Source organism: Sparus aurata, chromosome 17 (assembly GCF_900880675.1).
Source record: "Sparus aurata chromosome 17, fSpaAur1.1, whole genome shotgun sequence".
In the NCBI taxonomy this organism is placed as follows: domain Eukaryota; kingdom Metazoa; phylum Chordata; class Actinopteri; order Spariformes; family Sparidae; genus Sparus; species Sparus aurata.
In genome coordinates, this window is record NC_044203.1 from 30646062 (window position 1) to 30673674 (window position 27613).

The window sequence follows — 27613 nt, forward strand, 5'->3', positions numbered from 1 at the left end:
CCAGAAGCGCTGGGACACACTCGATCAGACATGTACTCTAAAAGTTCCAATGGAGCACATGCAGTCAGGTGCTAGTTCATTAGGTACACGCAGCTAAAACAATAAATCCGACCTTCATGAAGGTTATGATGCTCAGTTTTTGCTGAAGCCGTCTTACTGTCACTTTGTAAGGTTGTGGTTTGTGATTGTGATTATCCTCTTGAGAGGTGTTTATAATGTTTGGTTTACACAGCACCGTTTCTTCCTCGGTCTACCTAGACCTGGATAACATCTCCTTCACTCTTTAATTAAAAGGTATACATAACAATTCTAAAGGTTACGTGTCTTTCTTTTTTGCAGAAGAAATCTAATTACCACATTAAAAGCCTAAAAGTGGTACCCACTCCGTCTCCCTCATTAAAAACTCTAGAATATATGAATATTAAAGTATCTTTCATTTAGCAAGTTGAACCAGGGACCAACCACTTAAAGCGTTTTCAACTGCAAAGTCCAAAGATGGCCGTTTTACGACACATCCCGCCCCCCTTCCAACAGAAGCCAACCGTTTGATTAATCACAGCTGAACGGGAAACATATCAGCCAATCAGGTCGTTGCACTGAAACAAGCGCACGGTTGAGATTCCCGACAGTTTTCAACTGATTTCGTGCGGCTGCAGATGGAGAGGGATCTAACGTTAATGCACAGGATTACCAAGAAAGGTGAGGTTATTAAAACCGGTGCTCTGGTAGGATGAGCCGATGACATCACATGTCGACACCGTGAGCTGAGCCATTGGCATGAGTAGAAGTATAACTGTAGGAAAAAAAAGCATTTTCTTTTTAATTTGGACCGAATTGACCAAACTTTTTAAAGCAGTTGCAGTTCTGGCTCTCTCCTCATACATTTAGACAGAGACCTGGTCCTGTTAGCCTGAAATTACCGCCCAGGGACGTTGCCAGGATGACTGCCAAGTGGCGAGAGTTGCCTAAACGGACTGAACACAAGATGTTTTTGGAGACTTCAAGGTTCCACATCAAATTTGTATATGCTGAATACTGGACCAGGATTAGCCTCCAATCTGTTTCATATCACAAATAATGCAACATGGCCCACCTCTTAAAAATCAGACTTTTCAATGAGTACAGAGAAACACTTTTAAACATGAATGTAAAAACAGCCTCTGCACATACATCATTCTACAGAAACTTTTAACTGCAGGAACAAGAGGAAAAACATTTTTTTATAAACTTGCAACTAGGTGTTTACATTCTATGGTAACTCAAAATGACCTTTTCCAGAGCCTTAAACCAAATTTAAATGACCAGATGTTTGGACCAGATGTTCATACATTCCTTCTCTACAGCAAAGCACATATTCATATTTTTAAAACTTCCCCAGTCGTTAAAACAGCCTTCAACAGTATCATTTAACAGCTGGTTGTAAAGGCCCTGCTCAGAGACATATTGTTTGACTGCACTTCAGTGATTAACGGATGTATGTCTCATTTGAAACATACACTCGGTTGCAAGTTTATAAGGTACACCGAGCTAAAACAATAAATCCTTCCTTCATGAGGGTTACAATGTTCAGATATAATGTTCAGATTTAAAGAGGCTGCAGTTTGTTGCTGTTGAGCTGTATGGCAATTAGCCCCACTCCATGAGATTTAATATTTGAGTAATTTCCTGACAACGTTGGTGAGTCACACTGTTAGCCAAATGATCTGTGAGTCATGCTTCATCCTCCAAGCTTGTGCAGACACACTGAGACAGTCTGATAAGCTGTGAGGAAATTCAAAAATACAGGACAGGTTACAGTTTGCCCCTGAATAAACGCTTAAGCTCATAATTGCCCAAGAGGAACTGATGTTATTGTGACCGTTATTGGTAACAATGCTAATGTCTATGCTATCGCTATCCCTGCTAATATCCGTGCTATTGCTATCCATGTTAATATCCATGCTAGCACAATCCAATGCTAATATCCATATTGTTGCTATCCATGCTAATATCCGTCTATTGTTATCCATGCTAACAACCATGCTATTGCTATCATGTTAATATCCATGCTATCACAATCCAAGCTAATATCCATGCTAATATCCATGCTACCACTGCCCATGCTATTGCTATCCATGTTAATATCCATGCTAGCAGCATCCATGCTAATAATGTTTGTCTTGCTAAAAACAGCAGTCTGGTTGAGTCGTTAATTGAGTCCGTTCGTCTTACTGAAAAAAGTGACGTTAACCTTTAAAAAGGAAGTAAAACTGGCTGGAGTGGGGCTTTAAACTGACAGATGTGTCTATTACTTTGTCCATCCAGTTTATATCAATGAGTATAGGCTTAGTATCAGAAATATTTCTCTCTCCATACATACTGAGCGGACCTTTCTACAAGGGCTCCTGTTCTTCTGTTGCGATGGAATGTGAATCTTTACAAACCAGCTGTAAAGGTACTTGAGATTATGGCTGTAAATGCACAGGGAAAAACATGAATGTTTCAAGAACACACAAGTACGTGCATACACACACCAACACCTACAGACATTCCCTGAATTCTTGAACTTCCAAAAGACTTGAGCCTACAGTAACAGAGCCGCCCTATCGGAACACGTCAGCCACAAAAACGTGTCAAAGACGCCAACAAGACAGGCAGAGAAGTGGAGTAAAGCGGAGGTGCGACTACTGCTGTAAAATGTTTTAACGACAATTATCTTTTCGTGACGATAACAGGATAATAGTGTTTAAACACCTCTGGCCCGGTCCTGTTCCCTCAGGCTTGTGTAACTCTCTGGGTGTGATGAAAACTACTTTTCCAAGGCTGCTGCTGTTATTGTGGAACATTTCACATTCACCACAACGCAGCTCATTAACATATTATGGACTTTAATTATAAAACAGCCAAAAACGGCTTTTAATGAGAGAGAGAGAGAGACATGTTTTTTTTTTATAATTGACTGGGTTGTAAAGTGTAAGCATTAGTGATGTGTACACCACACACACACACACACACACATTGTTCTCATTTGTATACAACTTAACATACACATTATTTAAAACTATACAGCTCTTTGTCTAGACATTAAAATGTTTCACTGAGAAAAGTATTAACGGTCTGATTCTGGGGGAAGATGAATGCTTGTTAGTGAGGCTGGCTGTGACATTCTGGAGCGCTAATGGGCCCAGTGGATCAGCTCCAACAGTGACTTAATGGACAGTGGTGGGTTTGGTATAGTGACATGCTGTTTTTACTTGTACTCACTTCATACACAGATATGGTGGCAGCACAGGCTGTTTCCATACACAAGGATAACATGCAGTCGTGTGATGGCTGCTACACTACAGTGGTTTCAGTACCAGTGACACACAATAACAATACTAATATTCAGATATTCAGAAAGTATAACATTTACATGTTCACAGTCTTAGTTTAGTGTGCTAGCATGTTTCATTTGCTAATTGTCACTAGCACAAAGCACAGTCGTCATTACTTAAAGGTTAACTCCACTAATTTTACACATTAAAGTGTGTTTACAGGTTTCAGCTAGTATAACTGCATATGTGGAAAACAGTGGTTTAAGGTCCTTTATTGCTCCAGAGGAAGCTGCATGTAATGAAATAAATTGCCTCCAGTGAAGCCTCTAGTTGCTGTTGCATTGTGGGTAATGTAGGCACTAGGTTTTGTAAAGTAGATCTATAATTACACTCCTATTACACTGTGGGACTCAGGCTGAAACTGCATGAAAAGAAATTATCAAAATCGATAGAGCAGAGCCAGAAATATCATCTTTTTATTTAACTCTTTTTCCCCTTTTCAAAACCTGCTGCCTACATTACCCACAGTTCACCAGCCACTGAGTGACATCACCGGAGGCAGATCATCAGATTACATGCAGCGTCTTTTATAGCCACAAAAGGCTTCACCCTTCTTTTTTTCACATCTGCAGCACTGCTCCGCCAGACCTGTAAACACACTTTACTGATCCATCCAGCAGTTGTAAAAACATTCAAAATCAAAACCAAAATCTTCAGCCTCATGGTGGCGCGAAGAAAAAGTCGGGTGATAACCTCAGCCATGACATCATCCTCTGGGAAACTCGAATATCTGAATGTTTTTCCCGAGGCAGTTTGGAGTCAACCGAACAACAAAGCACGTCACGCGTTTTCTGATCAAACCAGAGGTTTCTGGTTTGATCTTTGAATGGCTTCTAAAATGACTCGCTTTGATGCGATTGCATTTATTTTTCTATGATCTTGTGATTTAATACTGATTACGGATGAATGTGGAGCAGATTTGACGCTGCAATTTTAAAAGAAAAAGCAATAAAGAAGATAATAGTTCAGCCCCCATAGCAACTGAGATATCACATCCACACATTTGGATGAATTCAACAGTTAACACATAATGATAAATTAAACCATAGTTATTTTAAAAGTTTTAGTCTTTCCCTGCAGTATTGATAAATAATCTAGAAAAGAAACCCACTTTATTACACAATGTGCAACACTGTGATGATTCGTCTGTGCTGTTCTGTAACACGTTGCCTTTGCTCCTGTCAGGATGATGTTCCTGGATGTCGGCTTAAAACAACGGAAGGATTTTTATAAAACCTTTTCAGTGTGTGTGTGTGTGTGTGTGTGTGTGTGTGTGTGCGTATGTGTGTGTGTGTGTGTTTCTTTGAAGTCCATGTGTGCATGTGGGTGTATTTGTGCGTGTTTGAGTCTGCTCTGCACTGTGTGGGAGTGTTGGCTGCAACAACTGTGTACACCGCCGTGTATGTTGAATGCATCTATGTGCTGCATGTATGTGCAGATTTTTTTCCTTCTCATGACATCATCTCTTAATGTGTTAACAAATGAGTGGGCCACCACATTCAGTACATGCAATGTTCTCATATACTATTTACATAATCCAGTGCAGGGTGTATGTGAGTTCTTTGTGCAGGCGTTTGCTTTGGACTACCTGTTTATATAATCGAGCATGAATTGTGTAATTACAGAGCCTCAGCATAAATATCCTCTGACTTTATGTTTACATTCTGTTCCATCAAAAGCTCCGAAGCCTCGCAGCCTGAGCTCGGAACACGTGTGGAGCCACTCCACAGTTATTTTTTAAGAATCACGCTATTAATATTTACACTACAATACACAGTCAGCATGAGACTAACAAATGTGGTACTGAGAGTGGCGGAGAGCCAACAGATGAGCAAACAAATTGCAGATTACATTTGGGAAATTAGGTGAATAAAACGGGGGGGGGGAAAAAAATACCAGCCAGTTTCATCAAGATACGGAAAATCTGTTGCAAGCAAAAACAAGGCAGCAGAGTTGCTTCCGAGCTTGCAAACTGAGAAAGACCTTTGTGCCAAAAGGGCAGCGCTGCACGTTCCATACTCCACACTGGAAGAGGGAATTAAAAACAGACAGAGAAGTGTAATTTCGGCAAGCCTTACTCTTATTTTTTCCAGCGTAGACCACTTGTCTTATTTGTCATGCCTTCTTTCCTCCCACACACAAAGTCTACACTGCCGAATAAAAATAATATAACTGAAAAATAATAAAGGTTTACACATCATTCCTCCCTCTTCAGCTGCTATATCAAAGCTTTTTTTTTAAGGCAGTTTGTTACAATAGAGTAAATGACACATTTTTGAGGCACAGACACAAAATGGGAGCTATTGGACGGAGACAGTGTGAGATGGGGGAGAGGAGGGGAGGAGAGGAGAGGAGGAGAGGTTGGTGGTGGTGGTGTTGGTGGAGGGGGGAGTGTGAAATGGAAATGCGAAAAGAAAGAGACAAAAAGGAAAAGAGAAAGAGGGGGAATAATAGAGACGAGAAATCTGAGGAGGAGGAGGAGGAATGTGTTGGCTCGGCTCCCAGCCTCAAGGATGACTCACAGCTATCTTTGTCCACCCCAGTAACGAGAAACGAACCCCGCCTCGTGGAGTGAAAGAGAGAAAAAAGCCCACTCCCCCCCGCCTCCTGTTTTGCTATGCCGTTGCCGCGGCAACCAAGGCCTTGTCGTCAGGCCCTGCCATTTCTACCACGCTGCGGACGCAATGGAATAAAAAAAGGTGTAGACTCTTCTGAGCAGATTTTTCTAAATATCTCAGAGAGGGTTTTCCTTTTTTCAACACCAACCTATAATTTTACAAAAGATATGGCAGATGAATTACTGCAGCCATATTCCCAGAGGAAAAAAAGCTTTATGAGACCTTGGCAACAGTGATGCCAAGTAGTAATCAGCACTGAGAACCAAGACAAAACCTCAATTTGAGACAAACATGTAGTCATTTTAGAGCAGATTTACATTTAAATTCAGAAAGGAAGAAACACCGTTTTATATCTTGTGTACAATTTCACGCCGACTCTTGATTTCTAAAACAGAAGATCTCACAGAAGTCGAGTGTGTGCGCGCTTGTCTTTTCTTTTCAACTTTACCAGACGGCTAAATTTAAAACATTTGAGATTATACAGCCGCATCGTCTGACCTCTGCCTCCCCCGTTTATCTGACTTTGCAGAAAAAAAAAACATCCATGCTCTCACTTCTGAGAGCCGTCTAGCAGCCTGTACTGCACTGATCTGATTGTTTCTGATCATTAGAGGACATAATCTTGGCTGCGCTGGATCGCATTTAATAGGTTAGTTCACCCAAAACATATTTCCTCCCTTACCTCTGATGCTCTCCACTCATAGACACAGCTCAAGATTTTTTCGCTCAGGCTTTGAGTTAATTGTATCAGAGATGTCTGCTGCCACCCCGACATAATTGAGGTGAATGGTTAATTTGTTCAATTTCTAATTTAATTTAACGTCTCTTTCTCTTTCGATTACTCCGGATAATTCGCAGCCATCCCTGTCAACAGTGTTCAGAGCTACAAAGTAGAAACTGTTGATTGCATGCACGCTGGTTTATCTTTCCTGTTGATTTCCCCTGTTGTCTTTTTTAAAAACATTCTCACTGTTCAATGCAAAATGAAACCAACTGTATTCTCTTTAGATGAGAGAGATTTTGAATTCTTATTTTTACAAGGGAAGTTGACCAACATATTCCCATTTGTGGCAGCTGTCTGGAAAAGTAGCTGCGAGGGATCGAGATACCTTCACGCACACACCGACACCTGCCCACTACAGCTGCAGCCTCGTGCAGTTCACCACAGAGCAGCTCCCCTGCAGCAGGAGGGGGTTCAAAGCTCTGCACATGGGCACATCTGCTGAAGCTGTGGAGGAAAAAACCAATGAGATTTTTTTTTTTTTTCTTTTTCCTACCAGAGTATTTTCAGCCAGTGGCTCTGTGAGTGGCTGCTATAGCTACCAACAATTCATCACCTCGTTCATTTCCTGTAGCACAAAAGAAATTCCTCAAACTACACTACAAGTGTCCATTGATCCATATGGTGTGTAACTGTATAAACACACACACACACACACACCCAGTCTGGCAAGCATGTGTAGGCACATGTGGGTGGGGTTTCCCAATGACTCATTGCTCAAACACTGAGGAGGGAAAAAAAAGGGGGTTCTCCCAAATTCCCTATAGATCGTCGAAAATGTTCCCTTCTCCAATTATAGCCGACCTTTCCTCTTGTTTCCACTCTCACTATATAGACAGAGCGGCTTTATGTGGTCGGCACTGGAGGGAAAAGGTAAGTAAGAGGAAGGTTGCTGGATAATAATGGGTTTTTCAGTAAACAAACACACCGACCCAGAAATAGAACTGGAGCCAGGAAAACGTGCTGGAGTACAGTAGTGTTACATCCATACTGTGTTAATGGGCTGTTACAATAAAACCCCTTTTTTTTATGCTAGCTGCAAATAATGATGTTGAATCTGTTTGTATTTGTTTATCAAACTATCATTTCACCTATACAAGAGTCCAACACTCAGAGATAACTAATCGTTCAACAGGCAGAGGCACAGATACCGGCTGGTGGAGGGGAGAGTTTATTCTCTTACTCAGGACGGCATTCGTTTCAATCCTCACTCAACTTTGAAATTCAAATCACTGAGAAGGTTTTTAAATTTCAGTATCACCGTGACATCGGTGGCAAGTTTGTTAAAGGGGAACGGTAAAAACAAAAGAATGACGATTATTTATAATATGGAAAAAAGGTAACTACATGAATTAATTTCAGTGTCTCCTTAATGAAGTTGGACTTTTTGAAAGTGAAATCCAAAGAGAGTTGATCACAATCAGGAGTCTTACGAGTTCTAAAACAGTTACTTTTACGTCTTTAATTTTGAATTTTTTTTGGTCAGTGCACGAAAATAAAGGGTGAAAATAAAACAGAGAAAAGCAGCGAATCATCCCATTAAAAATGTTCAAATAAGTGAATATTTGGTATTTTTCTTTGTTAATAACTGCAACAATTTATTAGCAAAACTGCTGATTAATGTTAAGTCAGTCCACTTATCACTTAATGTGACATAGGCTCATAGATAAAAGGTGTATAAGTCAGAAGAGCTGCAACGATTAATCGATTAGTTGTCATCTATTAAACTAATAACCAACTGTTTTGATAATTGATGAATCAGTTTGAGTTATTTTCTGAAGAATAAAACAGAACAGTTCAACAATTTCTTTCCTTTAGAAACTGATCGTTTAATTGAGAAAATAATCCACAGATGAATCAATAATGAAAATAATCAGGTGCAGCTCTACTGCAGACAACCTCTATGATGCACTGTTGTGCTAGCTTCAAACAAAATGAACATATCTGTGGTATAAAGAGCTGCTTCACACACTCTGAAAATAAACAGAGTTGTGAGGAGTGTCAACCTGAGTCTGAAGCACAGACTGCAACACGGCAACACAGAGAGCCATTAAGGCCTGCGAGCCCAAGACAAAACGCGTGTTGTGCAGCTCTCACAAAAGAATATGCAGGCAAATAAACACTACAGGCTGGCACATGACTGCTTCCTGTGTTTCTTCAGGGAAGACGAGCACAAGAACGGGGATTGTGTGTTTATGTGCATGTGTTCGGTAAATCACCAGAAACCGACAACAACGCAGCCTTTGCCAGGGGCCACCCGCACGCATCCACATGTGGCAGACGGGAACAAAGTTCCCAGTGTGTTCACTTTTAAAAGCAGAGCAAATGTCGACCGTGTCTGATGGTTTCAGGGAGTCGACGTCTTCTGACAAGACAACTACACAGAGAGGGGGAGACAGAGAGGGAGACAGAGAGGGAGACAGAGAAGGGAGATAGAGAGGGGGAGACAGAGAGGGGAGACAGAGAGGGGGAGACAGAGAGGGGAGACAGAGAGGGGAGACAGAGAGGGAGACAGAGAGGGAGACAGAGAGAGGAGACAGAGAGGGGAGACAGAGAGGGGAGACAGAGAGGGGAGACAGAGAGGGGGAGACAGAGAGGGAGAGACAGAGAGGGAGAGACAGAGAGGGAGAGACAGAGAGGGAGACAGAGAGGGAGAGACAGAGAGGGAGACAGAGAGGGAGACAGAGAGGGGGAGACAGAGAGGGAGACAGAGAGGGGGAGACAGAGAGAGGGAGACAGAGAGGGAGACAGAGAGGGGAGACAGAGAGGGGAGACAGAGAGGGGAGACAGAGAGGGAGACAGAGAGGGGGAGACAGTGTTCTTTCATGTCAAACTACCTAAAAAAAAAGAAATCCCCCAACTGAAAAGAAGTATCTGTAGTGTCTTTGTTCCATTCATACCCATTGAAATTTGCATTTGTTAATTCAGTTCTTCAAACACAGTGCAGTCAACACGTGGAAAAGGGGAAAGGTGTGTACAGAAAGAGTGTGTGTGTGTGTGTGTGTGTGTGTGTGTGTGTGTGTGTCCGTGTCCACAGGCATCATATGAAACAGCCCTTGTTCCTCCCTTCATGATTAGCTGATGAATCATCAGGGTGTGAGTCAGGCGCCTGCTGCCCGGTTATCTTTGATTTTAGTTTATAAGCTACTTTTCACTTCTACTGACTCAGATCGTCAGCGGTGATTAGGAGCGGTACCAGGATACAGAGGTGCCAGTTCACAGCGCATTTGCCATATTTACAGGTCTGTAAAACATGAGTAACATGAACACAGGAGCGAAGATAATGAACGCTACTGATAAAAAGAATGGTAACCATGCCGACTATCAGTTTCATGTTCACAAACTTATCTTAATTGACATCCATGTGTACGATTCCAAATAAGTATGTTACCTTGCTGAGCCTGCTGGGACTAAAATAACTTCAGTTTCTTTTGAAAACAGGTTTAACTGCATTGCCTCAACACTTCTGGTTTACAAATAACTCACTGCAAGAAGAGACTCCTGCCATTAAGCTCTGACTCTCTGCGCGTTATGTGGGGCTGCACACTAATCGTACCTCGTAGTTTGGCAATTCGCGCATCATTCTGATTAGAACATTGTCTCAATTTGCAGTTTAATGCTCGTTTGCATTAACAAGAAACCTCCCTGGTGGATCCCAGCTCTCACTTACGCTCCAGCAGATTGTGTTCTAGCCTCCACTTCCAGCGAGGCGCAGCTCTCTGTGACTCTCCAGCTGCACTCAGTTACAATGAAAACTCCATGAGTGGAAAACTGAGAGGCCTGCTAATGTTAGCTATACGCTAAACAAGACCCATGTGGAGTTTATGAGGGCTGCGATGAGTTTTGGTCAGCATTCTTTAGCTTGTGCGAGTCTATGAGGAAAACAGGATTCGATGCTTGGAGTATAACCAAGGATGTGGTTGTGGGACGAGCCAGAGGACTCTGTGCTCTCACGCAAAGTGGACTGGCATCGAATACTTAATAATAGACTTAAAGGAAAAAGAGAGCTCGATGCTGCAAATACAGGAGATGAAATGGTTTCTTGTGCATCAGGAAAATTCAGTGTCAGGTGAGCTGTAAAACACAGAAGACGATGCTGTTTTTACTTTCCTTTGCTTTCCTGCGATTGTCTAAACTCGGGCACTCTGTGTACTGTTCTCTGTGGCAAACCACGCCCGGCTGGCAACAAGTTAAAAAAAAACATGCCAGCTCGATGAGTGTGCGTGTGAGTGAGGAAAGGATATCAAAAAAAGAAATTCCGAATGACAAACACATTACCAGTAGCCAGGCAGCTCACCAGTCACAAAATACATGATAATAAGTTTTAAATGAAACTTGATAAAGGCGACAGTGATTCATTCTTGTGAATAAGACCTCAAACACAACCAGGATGACAATCACAAGAGTGCATACCTCCGCCAAGAACCAACAGCCCACATCATTCTCAATGTTAAACCACCCATAACTGTTAATAACCATTATCTGAGATCATCAGATGTAGAATCCACATCACATTGTTCTCACTCACTCACTCACATATCAGCCACCTAAATATGCCTGATCAAGATCCACGCATTTTACCCCGACAATGAAACAAAGAAATCCTGGGGCAGAACCAAAAGTTAAACGGATCCATTCTGAGCCAAGACCCATCCACCATCCAAGATTTGTGGAAATCTGTTCAGTAGTTTTTGTGTAATCCTGCTGACAAACCAAACAAACACACTGACATGGTTGAAAACACCACCTCCTTGGTGGAGGTCACCAGTAAAAGGTTAACTAGTTCTGTATCTCTGCAGATTTAAGTCAGGCAGCCTTCATCATTAGCATCCTTTAAATGCTCTCTTAAAAACCTTCTCTCATACTGTAGAAAAGCATTTATGAGTTCTTTAATAGGCATTTTCTTGCCATGTCACATTTGAACTTTATTTTATCCCACCGTGTTTTATAATCTTTGTCTGGTTTTATTCCATTTTTTATCTGCTTTTCCTTTTTCTGTGAATCACTTTGCAACCTTGTTTACAAAACTGCTGTATAAATCAAGTTTATTATGAATTATATCATAGCTGTGGGCGGGACCGACCTGAAGTATCTGATTGGACTGAACCCCCGTGACTCCAACAATGCAACTGCTTTCTTGCAGGGACAGCGGGAGTCTTTCCCTCTATAAATATCTGAGATTCTTCTACTTTAACACAGCATGAATAGAAAACGACTGTTTAAACAAACACATTAAATAACAAGTAAAGTTATCTCCAGCTTCTGTCGTACTATAATGCCACTGAATACTGAGAAATCTACAAACGATTAGTCTACAAAGATGCACAGTGTCGACTGGACTAAGCTTTGATAGTTGACTATTGGTTTATTCTGTGCAACCCGTGGAGCTGCGACTGATGAAGAACCACATCAAGATGCAAAAACTCTGCTCCCAATCACATCTCCTCCGTCCCAATAAACAAGAGCAACAGTTAATGCAGAACATGTGAGGCGAAGTTGAAAGAGCTCCCTCAAAAAACTCTCTGTCCTGTTTAGATTCTATAGTAAAACTGCTCCAAACATCCAAGTCAACCTCAATTTATTTCACACTAAATGAGCTTTTAGCAGATCTGGAAACGGAGCGAGTGTTACATAACTAACCAGATGGGACGGGAAGGGTTGAGGTTACAGTGCACCCACCTTTCCCACTCTCCAATGGGATGGGTCCTTGGGCAGAAAGAGCGGGCGAGCAACAGAAAGACAGACAGACACACACAGAGAGAGAGAGAGAGAGACTCTGTGGAGTCCCACCATCTTAGAGTAATTTACCCAGCCCATGTGCAAGTGAGTCATCGAGGGCTTGGCAGCCTCTGAACGCTCTATGGAAACTGTAATTCTGCAAACGACACACACACAAATATGCACACACACACAGATCAGCAGCCTGCCAGAACCTTTGCTCTGTACCAAGTTCTGGTCCGTTGAAGTCCAAAACCAACTCTCTCATTACTCTTACACCAATAAACCCTAAAGAACGGCTCCACGCAGCAGCCAACCAGCACATTTACAGGCCTGCCACATCTGCTTTCCATCACTAAGTGTTCTGTCGGGAGGTAAGAGGACAAATAGTCACCAGACCAACCGGTCATGCTCTCACAGGGCCTTTTAGCACCCACTGACTTATCTCTGGGATATCTGTTCAGAGACAGAACCGCTAAGAGAATAACTAGCTGTCTGATACATGTAACAAGTATGAGCAGATTCAAATTACTGAAATATTACTCAACTACAGAGACAGTAGTAAAATAACACTTAAGTACAAAGTATTCTTCTCAAACACTCAGAGTACTAGTTACCTTTTAACCCTTTGATGCATTATCAACCGCAGGTGTTCAAATCAAAGGTGGTTTCCGTTTTTAAAGACTTTCAGTCTCATTTCTGCTCAGCGGTCCTGGTCACTTCTCCAAACCTGATCCTGCTGCAGAGGTTCGTGTTTTTGTCCGGCAGTCAGGGTTTTAATGAGCCCGTTTGTGATTGGATTACCTTACTGGCAACAAAAACGCTGATTAAAAGGTTTAGATAGTATTCAATCGCGATTTTAAAAGTAACTAAGTAGTAAGTAAAAAAGTGACTTGATTACATTAACTGAGTGGCTGTATTAGTTACTTCCACTCCTGGCTTTCTTTTTTAGTTTTTATGGTTTTCATCTTATTTCATTTTTGCTGTGTGTCATTTGGTTTTGTAAAGCACTTTGTTTAGAAAAAAATGCTATATAAATAAAGTGTATAATTGTTATTTATTAGATTTTATATTATTGTTATTAATACTTTGACATTTTTAATGTACTATATCAGAAGGAAAAGGTAAATAATATAATCTGTCCTTGAGCTGAGACTTTGAGTCGATCATCAGTAAATTTATCTGATATTATTTTGCTATTTAATCCCATAAATCCTTCTTTTTTTCTTTTTCTTTTTTTTTTTTTTTTAAGTAAAAAGCCACATATTCCCTGTCCTGTCATTTCTCAAATGTGAAGATTTGCTTGATTTTTCAGTTTTATATCATTACTAAATGTCATCTCTTTGGGTTTTGGACTGTTGGTCAGACAAAGCAAATCATCTGAAACCTTTTGGAAAATTTGGGCTATTTTCCAACATTTTAAGGACAAAACAATCAGCTAATCGAGAAAAAAACTAATCAGCAGATTAATTGGTAATGAGAGTAATCATCATCTGCAGCTGTAATCTGTTCATATTGACTTTTAGCTTCCTTCTGTGTCACATTATGGAGCAAAACACACACAATATAATTTTCATGCAATCACTTTGTAGCTTTCAGTATTTGTGGCAGAACAGCTGCCGTTCTTTTGTAAAGAAAAATTATGAATACGTCTTTGTCACATAATATAGGTGTAAATTATTTATCAACCACAAAATCCAAGAGACGTCTCTTTGTGTACTTTTGAACAAGTTATTCAACATGGAGGAGCGTCTTCAGCGTTGGACAGGGCACTTCAGAGAGCCATCCAATTTACATCACCACTGGATCACACCCAGAATCACAGGCTCTTCTCTGAGCTCTTATCTGCCCTGGCATGACTCAATGTGACAGACAATTGTCTGCTGTCACATAACACAAGCTGAGCTCATCGTAGGGGAACACTGGGTTTCCCCCCCGAGGCAGCCAGAAGAACAGAGCAGAATGTGATCAAACGGCATGAGAAAAGACGCACAGCGGCGCGATGAGCTCTGCCGCTGGTGGTGGATGGTGGCTTGCTGCTCGTTTTGTGGCCTGGGGGTGCAAAGGCTCATGATAATACTGAGCTCGAATTTAGTCTACGAAAAAGCTAATTACCTGGAGAATTAATCAGAGAGTTTGTTTAATTTGATCAAATTCTGCTCCAGATATAAACGCGAAAAGGCTGCCAGTGACAACGAGCCGAATGCAGTCGAGGAAAAGGAGCAGACATTTTGATTGATGTCATCGCAGGGAAATGGGTGTAATTAACAACAGTGATGAAGGAGGCTCCAGGCTCCTGGTGTTGTGCATGCTGGCTCACTAGCACGACTCCATGGAATGAAGCCATTGTTAATTTAATCACTTCTACCTGTGCCTTCCCTGATACGACAATGCTGTGAAAAAGCTCTATTGGCGCAATGATTATTGAAGCTGACGGGTTCAGTCAATTATGAATTAAATGGTTGGACGCTGAGCTTTCTAAGACGGTGTTAAATCATTAAATACCTATAAGTGTCTCCGCATTTGAACAAAGATATATCAGGATAATTTGAAGCTGGCATCTTAGTTTTTCATCCCACTAATTACACTGACCTAATAACAGCATATTACAGTCGTAAATTTTTTACTAAGTCTGCATAATCAGTCTTTTAGATGTTGGAAGCAGGGTGTACAGTATAATGTGCCGTAAATTTAACTTGGATGTTATTTTCAAACTTTAACATACAATATCCTTTACTGTTTTATTGTAGAATTGAAACAAGAGATCAATTAAAGGAGACCTATCATTTTTTGTTTCTGTCCTTGCTTGTAAAGTGGTCTTGAAAGTTAAAAAGGTCAACGACCAACAGAAGTTCCTCTCTCCCACAAAAAAACACTGCTCCTTGAACACCTCGCCTGTAGTCCTGCCTCTAATTCCGTGACTTTGTGACATCACACTATGTCACAATGTCACACATTTGCATAATTTATGCTTAGAAGCTAGTTTGGCGCATAAAAAATTATTTAGCACAGCTGGCCAGTTGTTGTTAGCGATGCTGGCTCAGGCATGTGCGAGCTGACCAATCAGAGCAGACTGGGTATTCAGGAGGAGGGGCCTTAAAGAGACAGGAGCTCAAACAGAGCGTTTCATACTGGACACGTTATGAGAAAACTGGTGTGATTAAAATAATACTATAAATAAAACTATTCTAGTAGTAAGCCAAAATAAATGAGGTACCTGAAAATGTGCATAATATGTCTTCATATTTCATTTAGTCACTTTCTTAGTTCGAGCTTCTAAAATGTGAAGATTTAATTCAATAATACATTCAACCTCTTTGGGTTTTGGACTGTGGGTCGGACAAAACCAAGCAATTTAAAGACGTCATCCTTCATTTTTAAAAACTGATGTGCGGGTTTTTTTTTTATATATTACCTGACATTTTATATATAACATGATTACTTTAAAAGTATTCTGCTCTTTTATAAATAGCGAAAACTGTGCAGTCATGGGTTTTCCCTGCCTTTAAAAAGCTTTAGGTGCAGCACCCAGACCGTCTTGGGCAGCACCTAAGGGAATTCATAGAATCACAATATGACTTTTCTCAGATCTAGTGGTTTGTAGTAAGTCCCCAGTGGACTTCTTTGGCATGTTTTATCATTCAGCTTTTGGGTGCTGTTTATTTTATCTGCTGTAGCTTTTCCAATTTCATTTTGTACACAACTATAATTATAGTCCAAAAAGATGTGAAATTGCATTTTTTTTTAATATATATATATATATATATATATATATATATATATATATATATATATAATATATATATATATATATATATATATATATATATATATATATATATAAAAAAAGGTAAGAGCGAAGTCACCGTTTGTGTTTTTGTTTGCCGGATTTTCCCAAATATTTTTCACACTTCAGTCTGTTGTTATATGGATTAAACTGATTTCCTATTCAGTATAATGACAGCCCCTCTGCAGATCTGGTCTGAGAGTACACAGTCAGATGTATTTCTCAATCGCTTAGGAAAAAGAAACTCAGTATAATGATGTTCTGTTGCCACCGGACTACTGAAAGAAAGCTTCACTTTCAGCAGCAACAGTGAAGGCATCTGAAAGGCTGAACTGGCTGATCAGAAGTGGAGTACAGGCTCCCTCTTGTCCATTTTAGGAAGAGACTTTCAAACATCTTAATCTCAACATACTCGAGATGTGCAGCTTGAATGAGTCCTCCTGTTAATCATAACAACGGCCAGTAATAGCATGGATGTTTAATGTGTTAGCTAAATGTGTATTGTGTTACGCATCTAAAGTTTCCCTCTGAACAAATATAGAGATTGAAACTGTGACTAATTGGACCACAAGTTGTGACGTCCTACTCTAAAACCTCTGCATCATGCGGTCCCCTCTTTTACTTCCACTTCTTACTCACAAAGCACAGGTTGGCAACATAATTCAGAGTTTCTGTTTATTATTTTGTATGCGTTGCCAGAGGTGACAGAAGTACTAATACTTGTACTTAAGTAAAAGTAGCAACACCACAGCGTAGAAACGCCAAACTAACTTTTTTGTCCACCAGCCAACTGGCTTCTGAATGTCCACATTTCACCAGCCTCTCAACAGATTACCACTGTGTTTTGGCCGGTGAGTGAAAGAAATCTACCAGCCAACTGAATATTTTACCAGCATTTGGCTGGTGGCTGGCGCTAATTTTGAGTCCTGGTTACAAGTCTTGCATGTGTTTATTTATTTATTTTTTTAAAGGGTAACTCCACCAGTCTTACACATTAAAATGTGTTTACAGTCCTTGAGGAGTATTACTGCATATGTGAAAAAGTAGTATGAAGCCTTTTGTGGCTCCAGAGAAAGCTGTAATCTGATAGATTGCCTCCAGCGATGTGTAGCTACAATAGGTTGTCGTAGGTAACTAGCTATTACCTGCGTTTGAGACTACTTTCGAGTTGTCTGACGAAAGGCAGTTTTTTGGTGTCGATGAATTTCTCTGCCATTTTTTAATGTCTATATAGATATTGGAATAATATTGTTATTGTAATGTCTTTTGGACATGATTATTGGGTATTGAAAATCTGATATTTTACATCCTCGCTTATTTGTTGACTGTATTTTCTATCATTATACAAAATCAGCAAAATAACTAGTCACTTAAGCTGTTAGTTAAATTGAGTAAAAAGTGCAATCTTTGCCGTTTGAAAATGTAAACACTCAGGTAAAGTATTTGAGTTAATGTACTCAGTTTGTATGTTTCCTTAGTAGCATAAATGTCAGTGCTTACTGTGCAGCTTTGACGTGACAATAGAAATATGTGATGCGTTGCTGGATGCAAATGAAGTAAAAGGTCAGAACACAGCTTTACATCTAAATGGGCCATCATGAGGAGATGCTGTTCATGGGGACACAAACACTTCACAGCGAAGTGGCGAGGGATCACATGCAACACAAACGAATAAGTACAGCAGAATGGGGCCTATTCTACACAGGCTGTACTGTACACAGTGGTAGAGAATATTCCAGAGAAAGGAAGTGTGAATGTGCTGTATGATAAGTGCACTTCCTGCTGTGTCCTCGGATAACTGTGAATGCCACATCAGTCCACGAACACAGTATAAGAACATGTTGAGTTCAGCACGAGATTTTTGTATTGTTCTACAATTTCAGTCTGCAGGACATGTTCTGCCACGTTGTGTCTGCAGCAGCACTTTTACTTAATCTGCTTTTGAAAAAAGACGTCCCAACAGACAAATGCTTTGTCTACCTGCTGCCACACCCAGAACCACAGTGTGCTGACAGGTGGGGCAAACTCAGACCAGGTAAATCCTTTTATATATACACAAAGTAGATCTGATTTGGGCTTGGCTGTTTACTTTTTAACCTCGACAGTTTAAAGTCATCCTCATCAGACATACTTTGATGAAAAGGAGATCAACGTTTAGTATTTTACGATTATAAAGGGGTGTTGGCTTTTGATTTCACACAGTGTGTGCAGCAGGTATATAAAAGGTTTGTATACCACAGATGCGGGCTGGGACATCAGGATAACGATATAATATTGCGATAATATTGATTAATATCAATATAGCTAACCAAAGCTGCTACCAGCAATTATTATTATTATTGATTCACCACTCCATTATTAAATCATTAGGACCAATACATATTTCTAACGTCCCGAGTTGATAGAACTTGTTTTGTCCAATCCAACAACATTTGGTTTCATATCATAGAACGCTGCAAAAACAGCAAATATTTACATTTTGAGAATCTGAATGCAGTTGTTTTTTTGTCATTTTCAATTATCAAAATAAATGCTGATTAATCGTTTCAGCTCTGTAGTTTATAAATGGGCATGTTTAAAAACAAAACAAAAGAAAACAGACAAAGCCAACTGATCTTCCTGGGTGGAGCTTTCAGAAGCAGAGTCAGGGAGCAGAGTCCTGCAGTGACACCGGTGAGCCAGTTCTCCCACACAGGCTCATGTTTCACAGCCAGCGGCGCAGCTGGAGGTGAGACTGGGCACGAGACACCAGACAGACGCACTATTTCAGTATTAAGGAGAGATGACTAAACAAGGCCTCGACAAACTTGTGAACACGGTTCTGTAGCTGCTGCTGTTGCTCAGGGGCTCAAATCTTCTGTTTTCTGACCCGTTTGTTCCTCTCAAGATGCGTACCTGGCTCCCAGCTTTGGGTTTAGACTTCCTTTTACAGCACTGCATTCCTCCCACACCTGCTTTTGTCTACAGTTTTGAATTATTTACAAGTCAAATAGTGCTGTGGGGAGAATGGTTGGCTTTCTGGCCCGACAGCTTGAGGTTCTGCCTCGGGGGAGGCGGGGAGGGGAGCATGTGTTTGTTGTAGTAGTTATGCATACAAAGATGTGTGTGTGTGTTTGCGTGTGTGAAGGGAAGCAGTGTCATGCCTTTGGGCTGAACAGGTGTGCCGGGTCAACTGAACTGCAGTGACAGTTCCACCTGCTGCTGTACGTTCTGTCAAACTTGAGAGGCATAACCGAAGACATTAACATAAAGTAAACATGTTGTGAGACGCTGCTGTCCGGTGTTTGTTGCGTCGCCGTCTGCTGCTGTCGCCCAGTGAAGCTCAGCTCAGCTCAGCTCAGCGGCCCGTCAGTGTGTATTAATAAAACTGACTTCCCGTTACAGGGACTCCTCAGTCAGCCCATTCCAGAGGCCATGAAAAACCTCTGAGTCACCACCCCGTCACACGGCCCAGCCAAGACTCCCAAGGCGCCATGGCAACCAAACACCAAACACGCTGTGTAAAGTGTGGCAGATGAAGCCGGCCCGGGCTGGAATGAGCGATCCTTTTCCACCACACATGCGTCAAAGAGGATCCGCTTCCTTTTTAAAACAATACAGCGGCAGGAGCCGTTGCTACGTTTGTGGTCAAGGAGCCGGAGAATTAAAAGAGGTACTGTAGCAAAACGTAATAATACTGTTCTCTCAACGTGTGGCCTTTTATCTGGAGCTCGCAACAAAGTCAACATCCTCATCCACCTCCAGTTGGAGCTAATCTACAAATCGTTGATTGATGAGCTCGGGACAAAGCCGACACCACGGTGAAGGTCAACATCCGACTGCAGAGCACAATGAAGGCACACTACCTGCAGAGCTTCTACATTTATATTCATCCGTCTGCATGCTGCACTGACGCTCTGAGTTTTTCGCATACATTCACATGGACATGCTTCACATTTCTGACAGTGGTGTCAACTCAGTGAAAAGACAACGCGAAGGTGCTAATTGGGTGAAAGGACTCCCCGCAATGTGTGTTCCTATTGTCCTAAGGCTGTCACAGTGGCAGGGAAAAAATAAACAAAACAAATATAAATCGATGCTCAATGATACTTTCAATACCTCGGCGAAACAAAACAGAAAAGTCATTTTTAATTTGAAAATTAGACCGTTTTATTTACGTCATAGCTTCTGTACTTTCGATTCTATTGGATGTCTAATTAATAAAGATTGTAGTGTTAAAACATCTGGTATTGAAGTGTGCTGTATGACCATAAACCTTGCTAAATCCTTGTGTTGGATGTTTGTAGCTCTATATTCTCTCGCTCCTCTTCTCTCTAGAAAGAGAATATCTGTAAAACAAGAGGTCGCTGTAGAAGAAGCAGATATAGTCTGACAAGTAAGTAAATGCGCTGCATGAGTATGGCAGTTTAATTTTCTCATAACCTTCTTACTTAAGGTGCATTTTGCCACGACGCTGACACATTCCTCGACAGCCACCTCTGGCTGAGCCCTACGGCAGCAGACTGATCTGCAGACATCCACCTGCGGAGCTGAAATCACAGCTGAGGATATCCACAAACTCAGACAGACTTCTGCTCACGCATCTTCTTAAAAAAAGATGGGAGCAGTAATATAAACACACAGCATTACCTGCTGTTAACCGGCAGTGCTCAATCATTAAAATACACACACACCTTCAGTGCCAGGTGAGAGCTCATTGACTTTCATGCGACTTTCCCTCGGTAAATTATTCACTTTAATGACGCAATCGACTCCTACTGGATATGATAAAAGGTATCATGCTTAAGACATCAGTGATGTTAATTAATTTATAATGAATAGATACGATTATTACAACGCTTACACAACTCAATGTGTTTATCGATAAATGATCTAAAGCTTTACTTCAAGATTAGTTAAATTTTCATTATCCGAGTGCTGCATCAGTTATCTCTCAGAGCTTTAAGCAGCCGAGTTGTGTCAAACACATGAATGAAAGACATCCTGTCATTAGGGCGGTTATAATTCTACCCTGACAGGTGAGGCTGTGTGTTAAAGGTGGAGCGCATTTGGCTGAAGGTGTGTAATTTCCAACACCCCTGGGCTTAAAGTGACATAACTGTACTAGCTAACTGACGAGTTTAACAAACTAAACCACCAGGAATGACTTGCACAGTGTTAATGACAGGTATGGCTCAACAACTGCATTCCTGGTCGAAAAATTAAGGTGTTGCGCCGCCTCAGTGGTGCTGAACAACAGCAGGTGGGAACTTAAGGTAATCACAGCACAAAAGGTAAAATTACAGCATTCTGATCCGCATGCACAGATGTTTTGACTGCAGCGCCGCCTTAACCACAGCTTTGATGATCTTAGAAACATGTAAAGATTTTATGTCAATTTTTATAACGCAAGAAAAAGCCTGCAGCGGAGATGTGCCGCAGCAAGTACAGAGAACATAACATAAGGTCAAACATAAATCATGTCACACTACATTCTTAGGTGACGTGGCTTTTCTTTTAACTACAAAAGAAGTGTGTACCTGAATCATCTTGTGCCACAAATGATGTGAGAAGCAGATAAATCTCATGTGTCAGAGCCACAGGGGTATTCCCAGCCCACTTTGGTTTCACTTTCCAAGAAGGCAGGATTTCCCCCCCGACAAAGGGACCAGAAAGCAGAGATTAAATGTTTTGTCGTCTACACGGCAACACAACTTGAAAGACTTATGGTTTGTGGCTTCCGCCGACAGCCGGTTTTATTCTAATGTTTTGCTGTAGTGCATAAAGGGATGCAAGAAATGCTTACAAAAAAAAAAAAGCTATGTACTGTATGCTGCTAATGACAGAATTTCAGTCGGATAACTTACGATTGAAATGTTTATTATAGCAGCAAAACATGTTTAGAGTTTGGCGTCTTGGCTCCGACATCATCACTCCCTGCAGGTATGTTTACACTGCTGTACACTGGGGAGTGATAAACAGAACATCTTGAGCCCCCCAGTCAGAGCCTGCAGGTGGATGCTGGGGCTGAACTGACATGCAGCAATGCTAAAACAGGGCAGCGCTGGCATCGACAGGCAGAGGGAGAGCTGGGAGATTATTGCAGTTTAAATGGACCGCAAAATTGAGAGGGTGTGGTCAGATGATGGACGGATGAGGACAGTGTGTACAGCGATAGTAGCCCTGAACTACAAATAGAAGACATCTTTGTTGACCGACAGGGTTGAAGTTTGTTTTAAAGGTCGCCAAAAACAGGTAACAACATAAAGACAGATGTTGTAATAGCTAAGCCAGCTAGCCACACCCATTGTGTGACATCACTATTGCAACAAAGCCACTCCCTTTTCAAGCTCCACCCCCACATGCTCCTCCTACCTGGCTTTAAGCTCCTTGTACTCCTCCCTGATCTTGCTCAGCTCCAGCTGCAGCCGGGCTCGCTCCTTGGCCACCTGGTCCAGGGTCTTGCGGGCGTCGGCAAGCTCCGCCTCATACGCCGCCCTCATGCCCGACACATCTCGGCTGGATGAGGACTCCGACTCAGTGATGCGCAGGCGCAGTCCGGCGTTCTCCATCTCCAGCGAGCGCACCTTGTCGATGTAGACAGCGAGCCGGTCGTTGAGGTTGCACAGGTCCTCCTTCTCCTGCAGCCTGGTGATGCGGGCCGGGGAGACGGCGCCGCGGCTGATGCGTTTCTGGCCTGGGGTTTCCATGGTAATAATGGCTCAGCAAGAGGTGCAGAGGGGGTGAGTCACTGGCTGTGAGGGGAGGAGGAGGGTGAGGGAAGAAGAGTTAATGAAAACCACAGTATCTGGGCAGCCTTCCCTGGAAACGCAGTGCACCAAATCACGGGCAGAATCACACGTTAAACTTTAATAGAGTTTGCACTGAAGAAATGTTCCAGTCTTGCATAACTCTGATCCTTGTCTGGGCGGCCCGCATCCTGTAATAAGCCTACTCACAGCTCTGCATGATAATGTACCCCAGGATCCTTTTTTCCACAGTCAGTAAACATATCTCTTAAACTTCATGTAATAACTGCCCTCGATTGTATTTGTATGAATGTATGAAAGTAATGTGGGGGCAGAGCTCGTTCACAGGAATGTGGTTCCTGTTTTCGTTTCGTTCTCAGACTCCAGATTTTCGGGATAACAAACCTGTTTATTTAAGAAAAAAAAAAAAAGGTGTTAGTTTCCTGCCTTCTTCCTGCTTTGAGTGCTCCTGATAACGTCCCTCACTGACACACACACACGCACAAACACTGTCATTACACTGGCTGTTCTCCCCTCCAGGTCCATTAAATTGTTGTCAGAGTAGTTAAGCCACTTTACGAAGTTCATTCCTGAGCAAACATATTTCCCACGAACACCCAACCCCCCCCACACACCTCTGGCTCACACACAAGGCCAATTAAACACTTGTATGATTACTCCCAAAATATGCAGCCGCAACCAGGGCGACCAAAATAAATACAATCGTTACCTCCCCCTTCGGCTCACCGCAGGTGTAAAAATGGAGGTAAACCACAAGAAAAGCTTGTAATTACTTCTTATAGTTTACAGTGTTCATCAGCATGTTCTGCAGTGATCACTTCGCCCACAACCACCCGCACGAGCACTGACCATAATACCAGAGAGTTGACTCATACTACAAACAAATACTGCAGGATGACCTGATAAGGACATGCATCCACTTTGAGGCCATTTGAATGGGTTCAAACAGAGAAATGAATAGAAGAGCGCTGCAGTTAAAGCTTCAGTCGCTCAAAATACAACACAAACTTTGGCTTTTAATTACCGGTACATCTTTAAAAAGGTATCTTTGAAGATGATGAAGTAAAAAGTGGCTATGCTTCCAACAAAACTGCAATAAGATGTGTTTTGTCCCCATCAGAGAGCAGCATTCTGCAATTATTGAGGCGTTCAACAATACTAATAAATGCTTCATTATTGTTATAATAAGCTACAACGGAGGCAGAACACATGTGACTTAAGAACTGCTCTTTCTCCGCAGCCGCTCCACTCACAACCCAACAATCCTTCCCCACTGGATGGCGGGAAAGCCTACTCCAGTTTGGCGCAGCGGTGGGCGGATGCACCAAAACTTTGCCATCCATCCCCTCACCGCCCATTACCAAAAGTACACGCAGCGACATGCACGCCCATGTGGGTGGGATGGCGCACACATGCATGCACATGATGTGTGCACACGCCCACAGGAGCAGACCCATACACTCACACAAGTACTCTCTAGGGCTAACTCTGAATAAATGAAGCATCCATTTAAGCTCCCGAAATGTGCCGAGCATTAACAGGTGCTGTCTGATGTCCCGCTCTTCAGTACGAGCGGGCAGGAAAATGAGATACAACTTTGAAAAGTTACTGAAAGTTATTCAGCACCGCTCCCTGAATGAGGAAATTAACTTTGAGCTGACTGAACAAGTTAAACAATAGAACAATAGTCTGACCACATTATTTGCACAGCAGTGGCTCTGTCTGGCGGAGTAACAAACAGAGAAAGTCTCACAGGGAGACAAAAAAAAAATCTGAGCAAACTCTCTGAACCTTACCTCGGCTGTCTGAGAACCTCTCCACTGCAGCCCGCTGAAGGGACTGAAAGTGAGTGTGCAGGACCTTTCTAGAAGTTTATCTGCTGGTTGGAGCGTGTGTGTGTGTGCTGCTGTGAGTGTGTGTGTGTGTGTGCCGTACCCCAGAGGAGCGTAGAGAAGAGGATCCGTTGAATAATGCAGTCTTGCTCTCTGCTAGTGGGTGTGTGTGCCTTTGGCTCGTGCCCTGAACTGCTCTCCTAGCTGTCGCTCACTGCACATGTACCTACTGCTGAAGAGGGAGAGAGAGGGCGGGAGCACAAGAGAGGGAGGGTGGGGCGGCGAGGAGGAGTCAGACCAGACAGACTCTGTGTGTGTGTGTGTTTGACTGTATTGACACACACACAGAGCAGCTGCTGAGCTTTATCTCTCCCTGCACTGGCCCTATCTTTCCCTTTTCTCATTTCACTCAGGCGGCGCTCTCACAGACAGGCTGACCTCAGCGGCTGGTGCAAGTGGTCTGTCAATAAAATCGCGGTGACACCGATGATACTGAACAGCTCCCAGGTGGGTGAAAGAGTGCCAATGTGCGGATCTCACCCCGCTCCTCCCCTGCTGCTGCTGCGAAGAATGCATTCTTAACCCACTTTTCTTTCTGCTTGAGAAAACGGCCGTGACAGTAAATACGTGGAAGAGGAATTTCTGTTTCGTGAAGCAAAATGAAAATCCCCCCCCCCCCCTGCTTCAGAGGGGGAACGCAGGTGACCTCGGCACACACAAACACTGCCTTCGTCAAACAAGCTAAAAAAAGTACACAGAAATCCTTCATTACCTCGCAGTGAGGTCCCGGTGTTATCCGGGGCAGAAAAATAACCTGTCAGTAAGCTCGTCTGATGAATCCGAGGAGGCAAAAGTCCACAAATCTTTGGCATTATATTCCCAGTGAAGGACAGAATAATTCCAACAAGACATCCTGACAGTCTAAAGGTCTGCACCAAGTTGATTCTGGTCTTATATTTATTTCCTCTGGGTGGAGTTAATGGATCCACAGGTCCAATCAAGTTCTGATGCAGGGGAAAAAGACGTTTTTCTCCGTGTGCGTGTGTGTCTCCTCACCATGGAAATGGAAGTTTGTCCATTCATGTGTGTGTGTCTGTGTGTCTGTGTGTGTGCATGTGGTTAAACAAGGGGCAAGACAGCATCTCTGTTTTTGGGCATTGGGCAGGCCCAGTGGCTAAGGGAGTATTCCTGGCTTCAGTGCGGCCCTACAGTGGAAAGGAGCCGTCAGTCTCTGAGTCACACGTCCCCCTTTGCAAACAGCTCTCTTGTTCCGTCCCCACCTCCTCTCCACCTCCTCTCCACCTCTCTCTCTTATCCCTTCATCTCAAGTTTGTCAGCACTTGTGTTTCCATGGAAGTCGCGCCAAGATGAGAACCAGGAGGCATCGACAAGCTTTTCTACAACTCTGCAAATCGTCTTTCCTTTCTTGTGCCGCCTCTGCTCACAAACAATTAAACCACACGACTTCTTCTACGAGGAAAGCAAAAAATGTCGAGCCTAAGAAAACTTTGTATTAATTAATGAGATGGTCGACTGGGAGAAAATTAGTTGCCAACTACTTTGATAACTGATTAAGACGGTGTCAGACATTAGCTGGTTCCAACTTCTTAAATGTAAGAATCTGCTGCTTCTCTCTTTGTCATCTATAATAGCTAATTAAGTCTTTGAGTTTTGGACTATTGACAATTCAAAGGCGTCACTTTGGGTTTGATTAAACGACTTATCATGAAAAGAAAATCAGAAGATTCATTGATAAATTTAAATCATTGGAAAATGCAGCCCTACAAACCATAAAGGACAAATCTCAATCACCTTCATTACTCGTGTTTTTCCGAAAAATGGTTAAAAAACTAAATTTCAGTTTCCAAAATGTGTGACATAAACAAATGCTCGTTTTGGGTGACCAGTAGTCCACAACCTACAGATATTCACTTAATGATATTAAAACAGAGAAAAGCAGAAAATATCTGAGGCCTGTAGCAGCAAACGTCTGGCTTGAAAAGTGAGTCAAACGAAAGACTGATCGACGATTAATTGTCTAATGATGAATCAAATCACTTCTTACACAGAAATTTGCACAGTGATGCATCGCGACCTGTTGGACCTCTGCTCTCTGTCAATTATTTGCTGGTTCCAGTTGCTTACATTTCAGGATTTGCTCCTTTTTTGTAATCAATGATATTGAATGAGGAGTCTTTGGGTTTTGGATTGTTCGTTGGACAAAAGAAGCAATGTCAAGACATCACTTTGGGCTCTGGGGAATTTCACAGACGATTTTAAAACTGATTCCTCGAATGAACGAGAAAATAATTGGCAGATTAATTGATAATAAACGGCGTTTGTTGTAGCCCTATATGTACACTGTACTGTAAAATGACTCTCTTACATATAATCAGTAGAACATCAAAACAAAAACTGTTTCTGTAATAGATCCAAATCTACAAGTTAATAATTGTCTCACATAAGCTGGATGATGTTTCAAATGATGAGACGTGGCAATTTCAATTGGTCAACTATTATTTTTCAAACCTCCGTCCAAGTCTGTCTGACACACAGCTGCTGTCTGAATCCCAGATGCACTCAGACACTGCAGAGACAGGAACAGGCATGACAGACAGTGATGCAACTCACCCGACAAGACGAGTACTGAACAATATGTTGGCAGTCAGTTTTTTTTTCCTGTCCCTGCCTCGCTCCTCGTCTTTCTCTCGCTTTCTCTTTCTGCCCTAGCGGCATTCCGAGCGGGCAGCAGCAAACAAGGCGTGCCCGTTG

The 27613-nt window shown here is 42.2% G+C and overlaps 1 protein-coding gene across 5 annotated transcripts in view; it reads right to left on the reverse strand.

Moving 5' to 3' along the window:
• Window positions 1–27613, reverse strand: part of lmna (lamin A) — a 44070-nt gene that overhangs the window by 13573 nt on the left and 2884 nt on the right. The window contains exons 2-3 of one of the 5 annotated variants that reach the window (XM_030393096.1): window positions 24945–25070; window positions 22615–22994 (exon numbers count right to left, since the gene is read on the reverse strand). In XM_030393096.1, the coding sequence (XP_030248956.1) occupies window positions 22615–22949 (335 nt within the window). In that variant the 5' untranslated portion in view covers window positions 22950–22994; window positions 24945–25070. The other 4 variants (XM_030393095.1, XM_030393100.1, XM_030393099.1 and 1 more) reach the window with 4 other exon arrangements.